The sequence below is a fragment of the Adiantum capillus-veneris genome, chromosome 11 (genome assembly GCF_014529385.1).
Source record: "Adiantum capillus-veneris isolate H3 chromosome 11, ASM1452938v2, whole genome shotgun sequence".
In the NCBI taxonomy this organism is placed as follows: domain Eukaryota; kingdom Viridiplantae; phylum Streptophyta; class Polypodiopsida; order Polypodiales; family Pteridaceae; genus Adiantum; species Adiantum capillus-veneris.
In genome coordinates this window covers 123,707,284-123,715,175 of record NC_140941.1, presented here as the reverse complement: position 1 = coordinate 123,715,175, position 7,892 = coordinate 123,707,284, and the positions used below count along the sequence as shown (strand labels likewise).

Sequence of the window (7,892 nt, the reverse complement as noted above, 5' to 3'; positions counted from 1 at the left end):
CATATTGCATAAAACGAATGACTAATGCATGCACATGCATGAGGAGCGGTTGTTTTAAACAGTAAATGATAATTGTGCATCCAAGACTAGTGCCTCAAGTGACTGATTGCCTAAAGTGAATAATTCAATTAAGGACCAAGGGCCAGGAATGTGCCTTTACATTCCACTCAACACCAAATCTGCGCTGGTACCTCGGGCCATGTTCGAGGAAGTGTTTCCCCTAACCGGCCAGGATTCCTCATGAAGATGCAAACCAAAAATACTAGTACAAACAAACCAGCTAATCTTGATTTTCAACTAGCTCCAAAAAAAACTAAGGCAAACCTTTCCGGAGCACGGACTCTGGAATTCTCGACCGGTTAAAAACAGCCCCCATGCCCGGAAAGACTGACATGCCCAAAGTGCGCAACGGCTCAAAGGAGACATAACAGTCCGAGTGTGGATAACAAGCGCAAAGCTGGTGGGGAAGAAAACTTGCGAGCTCTAGAACTCATAATAAACTGACAATCAACAGCTCTCGAGTGAAATCTGATGTGTCACAAGTCCTGTCCATCATCAAAGAAGTGGAGGTTCTTATCACCTCAAAGATAAAATATATTACCTGTAAAAATTCAAGGGGGTTTTCCGGCTACAGGTATAGCTAGCCTTTCCTTCCCTCTTCCTGAAGCTTCAACAAAATATATTACCTGTAAAAAATCAAGGGGGTTTTCCGGCTAGAGGTATAGCTAGCCTTTCCTTCCCTCTTCCTGAAGCTTCAACCTCTCATCTCTACGCCGAAAAGGGTAAAATAAGAGAGCACGAAAGACCAATGCACAAGTAGATACATAATTTTCCAGCCAAAATTTAAATCTTCCCTTTTAAGCCAGTGCACCTCATCCATGTTTCAAACCGACAAACCAAGTGCAAAGAGCATATTTACCACTTACTTTCAGACAGCGGAAGCGGGGTTGCGGGTCGGTGCGAAATAGATAAGAAGCTCTAAATCCTGCAATCCATAGTAAACAGGGAAAACCAAAAGGCAAAACGACACTCTTAAATTTCATTTCTTGATAATCTCATTGCTCAATCAGTAAGTTAAAACCCAACACAGATCACAACAGGTTTTTATAACATGCATGTGACCACACATCTTTCTCAAGTTTCAAAGCAGAACATATGAGAGAACCTTCTTGATAGGTTAAACAGACGGCTCATAGCCAACACAAAACAATTCTATTCCATGACAATACGGCATAGCATAACCCAGTTCCACAATAGCGACGACAAGGTAGAATCCTTATGAATTCCACCAGCGTCAAAACCTTTTAAGATGCATAACCTGATGCATACATAACTGTGCATCAAAACCGACCCTTTTCTACGATGTGCATCAAGCACACTCCTATGATGTGCATCATGAGAAAATTTAAGAAACCTGCCGTAATGGCATCCCATCAAATCTTTCCTACTTTCTCTGCTTTCACCACAGGATTGGCCTTGGCTATGGCATCTCTTGCTGCCGCCTTGTAGTCATATGAGCAGCCATGCCTGTCAGAATATCGGTGAGAGGAGCAAAACACCCCACCGCATCGGCACTTGAAGCCCAAAAGACCGACCCGTCTCCGACAAGAAAGGCACCGTGTAGAGCTCGTACTTGGTGTTTGTGATGCGGCTGCATGTGCAGGTTCAGAGAGAGGAGATGGCCCCTCCTGTTCTTTAATTGCACTCTCCACAAGCTCGGAGTGCTCGACCGTGTTGACGGAGCATGTGGCTGGAATGTCTAACGCAGAATCAGCATCTGATACCAAGCTAATTGCAGAGGAAGTACTCACCGGGTCAGATTCTTTGGCATCAATGGTTGATGTGATTGCAGAAATGGCCTCCTTGGTGAGAGCCTTCTCTGAAAGGGCGGCTAGCTTCTTCTCTCCGAGAGCTTTAACAGGCAGCCTGCTTTCCTCTTTGAGCACCAAGGTCTTGTAGCATTTGGAGCAGAGGTTCATGGTGGCGGGTCTACCAAAGAAGCCGCAATTGTTCGCACAAAGAAGGGGGCCTGCGGGTTGCTTGCAGTCCATGCGATCTTGTTCTGTCTCCTGCGCCATGACGGATTGACACACACAAAAGATCGAAGGGGCTCCCCACTTAAAAGCGAGAAGAAAATAGGGTCGGGCCTGGCTACGTCGGTTTTGACGTCCACGGGCTATGGCGATGGGAGCCCTCTGCACAGAGAAGAAATGGAAGGGAAGATTCCCTCTGCCCAGAGGGAAAACAGGGTTTTTTGCTACGTAATGAAGGGTAAAAGCTTGGCTATATACAAGACTGAGATCGGCTATGGCGGTGAGAGCTCTCCCGCCTTGCTTTAAGGACGCATGGCAAGACACAATTGGGTCGAAGCAAGGCAGGGAAAAAGAAATGTCTCGGTTGAGCAATGAGCATGCGTGTGTAGCCTATAGCCGCCCCCGCTTGCATACATACACTATTTGCTAATGCTCTGCTGGAGATTATAGAGATCGCATTCATTTGGAAAGAATCCTGCCCACTGATGTAACTTGTGTGTGTCCTATGCAAAATCCTACCCAAGACCTGGTCCCAATTTTCTCCATGCATTCCTGCGCGCACCATTGATGTGGTTTGCTCCAAACAAGTTGCATATCAAAATGAGCCCTAGTTGTGTGTGTGTTCACGTGGTGAGAAGAAGAAGAAGTTGGAACTATTCCTATACACCTCAAATATCATATGTATTTGACGAGAAAGGGACAGAAAGGGAGGGATTTTGCTTCAGCCGAGCATTTTTATGTACACAAATGAACAAGTGATCGCATAACTTCTTTCTCCCATTCCGAGAAGACTTGAGAGTGTCCACAGGGAAACAAAGCAAAAACAAGGTTTTGTGCATGTAATTGAGGCAAAGAAGTAGAGGCAAACACTTAAAAAAGATAGAGAAGGAGCACTATTGGAGATAGAGAGCTTGTGGATTGTGCATCCAATGAAATGCAATACCTCTATAGATGGCAATGTCTTTGTCTTTGGAGGATAAGAGCTATGGTACAACAAGGGGATTTGTTTCATGCACATGCTCGAATACTTTTGCAATTAAGAGGAGATGGAGTGAAGGAGTAAAGCTTACCAAGAAAAATCAATATGGTAGGGGAGATTTTTTTGGTTTAAGCAATGCCATCCAGGATATTTGAGTCTGAGTCCCTAGAGAAGGTTGGAAGATTACATTTTCATTGTCTTACTAAACTATTTGTGACAAATGATTCAAAATATTCTCAGTAATCTAGACCAAACCCCAATCTGACACTTATGAAAAATACCATAGTGCATTCATACGGAACTTGCACAATTCTTGTAGACATATTGTGCTAGCCTACAAACCAAGAGAAAGCTTGGGAAGAGAGACAAATTGCCATCATGAAGCAATTTGCCGTTGAACAAGAAAAGACTCTCTAGAGTCTCTCTTGCTCAATGAGAGTGTTCACTTTAGGATTATAGGAAACCCCACACAAATCTTGGGGAAGGAGAAGCTCAACGGCACAAGAAGTAACATTACTTATTGTTCACATATAAAGACAAGTGATGCCATGAGGCTATGGGTATGTATACACGCCAAGGGAACAAAATTCCTAGTGAGGGAAAAAGGTACCCTAGAAGTCCTAAGAGGGTTCACATACATCACTATCATATCATGGTAACAAGCCCCCCGAGAGTCATGTGAAGAACATGAACAGGCAGTCGTGTATAGAGAAGTGCCAGGCCTTATGAAATGTGATCAATTTACAAAGGGGAGCAAGCCCAAATCTTTGAGAAAAACATTGAACTTCTCACAAGACAAAGCCTTTGTGAAGGGTCTTCATGTACAGGCATGAAATCCGGAATGATCTCCCCTCCAGAGATAGGTGGAGGAGATGAGAGTGTAGAGATGAAGTAGCATGAGTAGAAGAAGGAGATGATACATACACGAGATGAACAAAAAAGAGAGATCTTGAATTAAACTAAGGTTACAAAGGGGAGTAAGCCCAAAGCTTTGAGAAAAACATCTCACAAGACAATGCCTTTGTGATGGGTCGTCATGTATAGGCATAAAATCTAAAATGATCTCCCCTCCAGAGATAGGTGGAGGAGATGAAAGTGTAGAGATGACATTAGCATAAGTAGAAGAAGGAGATGCTACATACACGAGATGAAGGAAAAACTGAGATCTTGAATTAAACTCGAGTGAGCAAAGCACCAAATTCAAGTGGACCAAAGTAAAGCTGGGGATTCAAAACGACTTGGGTGAATTGTGCACCACCTCGAAGCCGGAGACCCAGAGCAAGTGGACTATGCACACAGTGAAGGCTTAGACCCAGAGAGGGCGGACCATGCACCCAATGAGGCCGGAAACCCAAAACAGGTGGACCGAGCTCCCAATGAAATCAAAGGCCTGTGGAGCACGTGCGTTCGTGCATCACAGTGAAGCTAGAGGCTTGCGAGCGGGCAGGCCATGCGTCTCTTTTCAACACAAAGCTCGGGCATAACCCCCCGCCCCTTGCGGCTCAAGGCTTGTACCACATGAGGAAGAAGCGGAGGTTGCGTGATGTCTCCCGCCGTGACGGTTTACAAGAATAGCATTGCTCATGTCCATAGCCAAAACCAGCCCAAGCAGAGTAGCATATTCAACAAGAAGACTAGCACAAGCAATTGCAGACACCTACACTCGGCTCAAACAAGAGCCCATCCAAGTAAAGATATGTGGCAAAGGCCCACATCTAGCTCAAAGTGGAGCCATCACACTATGCAGGTCAAACATCCAGAGTAGACGCCCTTCATCAAGCTCCGTTGAGGATCGCAGCGGATCCAAAGCAAGGGACGCTAGGCCATGAAGACCTGAGATGAGTGATTCTCAACTTCGCCTTTGGCAAGCCATCAAAGTCGGGATTGTGAAGAACAAGTGGAAGTTCTTCAAGAGTAGACGATCCAGATTTGAGCACTGTAGGCTCAATACAAGACAAGTCTTCAAGGAGGTTATCAAGGACAAAGGTATCTTTCTCTATTTGTGTTACCTTCTTCAAGTCTTTCCCTCAAGTTTGCAAGACTCAACTTGAACATCAAGGCTCACAGGAGTCCTAAAAGTATGACAGAGTTTCAAGGGATAAATGGGATTTTCCAGGACGGCCGGCAAAGTCTTAGGAAAACCTTGACTTGTATGGTAAAGAGGAAATCGGAAAGACTTCATCTATTGGGTCAGCAGGGTGGCCGATGCTCGATAAGTCTCAAAGACAACTCCTAAGATACCTTACTTCAACCGCAGGTAAGGCTCATTAGGACTACATGTCTACAATGTTGGGTTATAGGTCAGTGGCCCATGGCCGGGCGCCCGCCCATTATTCTTTGGTTATAATGTCTAATAAGGAGTTGAGAGGGTTACTCTCAATAGCTCCACCAAACAACTCTTTGTCTTGATCATCATTCCCTTCCCCTTCTCTCCTTCCCTCTCTTGCACTCCGCATCCTGCAACCTACAAGTGGTATCAGAGGTGATTACACATTTTGTGTGCAAGGGGCTACTCCCACCACAAGCCGAAATCACCCTAACCCCTCACATACACTCCTGAGAGCTTGAGAGATAGCGAGTGTGAGAGATTGAGAGAGAGAAAAAGAGAGCTTGAAAGAGAGAGAGAGAGAGAGAGCGAGTGAGACTAGAGAGAGAGAGCAGAGAGCAGAGTTTTTGTCTCAGCATTGGAGACTCCCAGCCTCGACATCGACGATTAGCCGTTTCGCCACCGACTTCACAGCCAGTCTTGACCTTAGTATGTTGACCTCGACATAGGACATTGACGACTTGTTGCTTCACACCGGCACTGCCATCGGTGTACAGAGCGACTAAGAGAGCACACTTACTTTCTCGACGCTCCGCATCGGCTCGACACCTCTCATTACGGGTGGATATTCGACATCTGATCCGACGTTGGTTTTTCTGTGGACAATTGTGCTTGCGACGTGAATGGGTGAGGTGCCTCTACCACAGATGAGTGACACCCGGCATCGGCACCAAGCGCACTGATTTTGCAATTTTTGGTTACGACTCTCTTGGCGGCTATTCGACTAGCGTATTTTTTTTTGACGACATAAATCGGCACATATCTACATCAACACGCAGGTACACAGGGGGTTTTTCAAGCCCACCTAGACCAATTTCTCTAGGTTTCCAGACACAACGCTTTTCATGCGATTTTGACAATCATTTTGATAGCAGTTTCTCTGCGGACAAATGCGTTGACAGATGCATGTTTGTTTTGCACACCATAGTGCTATTGAGCTCTTTTGAGAGTAGATATCCCCTCAGGGATCACTTTTACTGCATGCAACAGTTCTTCGTGCCTGTTTGAGCGCGGACACTCATGTACGTTGAGTTGCAAACAGTGCCCAATGTACTACGTGCGGAATCATTTTTTTGGATATTTTAACAGTTTTCCTGGCCGATTCTGAGACTCAGACCGGAATAGCCCTTTCTGAGACTGTGGCTAGTCGTTTTGTTTCTGCTTTAGCCTTTGGATGATCACTAGCATGAGGTTTTCTTTGAGCTGGGGTATTCTCAAATGTTGAGATACCTTTAGTGATACAGGTGGCTGGAGTTCCCCTCTTACGGTACCCTCGCCATAGGATATGTATCTAGACGATTGCTTATGCTTTTGACGTCGAGTTGGCGTTCACACGACAGTGACAATGTTAGTTTTTTGATGCCCAGTTAGTGCAGTTGGCCCATTTATGCGTTTTTGAGTTGAGTTTTGACTCCTCATACAAAAGAGACTCTGTCGGATTTTTCCCGCGAGTCATGACTTTCATTGGCAACTTTGAGCCTATTTTGGTTGAGTTTTTGCTCCCGGTACAAAGGTTAATCTATCCAAATTTCTGCAGCTTCTTGCCATAGTTTGGCACCTCTCAAACCCTCTTGTCAGTGATGGCTTCTTCTTTAGAAAAGGAGGAGGGATTCCAATTACCGAGCAAGGTTTTTCGAGCAAAACCAAAAACCGAGCTAAACCAACCAATCAACAAGTGGAGTTTGTGTTGCTCTACCAAAGCTGAGGATATTTTAGCACACTCAATATAACATGAAAGAGTAAGTAAGATAAGTCAGATCCTAGGATGCCTATGATATAGGAGGCAACTTGAACAAAGTTTTTCTAAAAAATACATGAACCCATGCACATTAACTTAGCCAAATTCATTGCAAATGTAGATACCAAGTCTTCCCACAACAAAATGCTCATTGTGTTGAGAACATGCATTCAAATGTAGCAATATTCTTTAAGATATTGAGCGTACAAATACAATGATCAACTACTAGAAAAACTATAAAAATTAGCAATAGCTCTTACACAATAATTATTCCACGACAAAGGAGCACTACATATGTCAGTGTTGAGTATATTATGCGATAGAGGAACAATTTCATTGTCTCTTTAATTTAGAGGGGTAATTGGGCCTCTGTTGAGAGAGAGGGACTACAATAATAAGATATGGCTTGAGCTACTCTGGTTGAAGTCATGCAAGTATATATGCATGCTTTATTAGAAAGTTCAACTCGCTCTAGGAGATTAACCATTTAGAGGTAGGTGATAGATCTCTTCGAAAGTAGTAGCTCTCATTAGGACCCTAGGACATGCCATTTTGCGATTCCTAGAACTCTCTTGGGTCTCTTGGGTAAGGATACCAATATAGATTTGTAAATTGCATCGCCCTTGTCCTACTCACAAGGCTCACAAAATTGATATCATATTGTCATACTCGGGCCACTATTGAGAGGAGAGCAACTTCTACAAAGTTCTTTACAAGGGAGGAGAATGATGCCATGACGAGCAGGCCCATAAGAGAGTTTATGTGATGGTATTTATAGTGGAAGCTCACTCAAAATATCAAGCTTTGGGAGATAGA

General features: G+C 44.3%; 1 protein-coding gene across 1 annotated transcript; it reads right to left on the bottom strand.

Moving 5' to 3' along the window:
* Positions 1 to 1,193: 1,193 nt before the first annotated feature.
* On the bottom strand, positions 1,194 to 2,226 carry LOC147447950 (zinc finger A20 and AN1 domain-containing stress-associated protein 4-like). Its single transcript, XM_086523853.1, has one exon. The coding sequence runs from the start codon at positions 2,076 to 2,078 to the stop codon at positions 1,434 to 1,436; it is 645 nt and encodes a 214-aa protein (XP_086379979.1). The 5' UTR covers positions 2,079 to 2,226; the 3' UTR covers positions 1,194 to 1,433.
* Between the last annotated feature and the right edge of the window lie 5,666 nt (positions 2,227 to 7,892).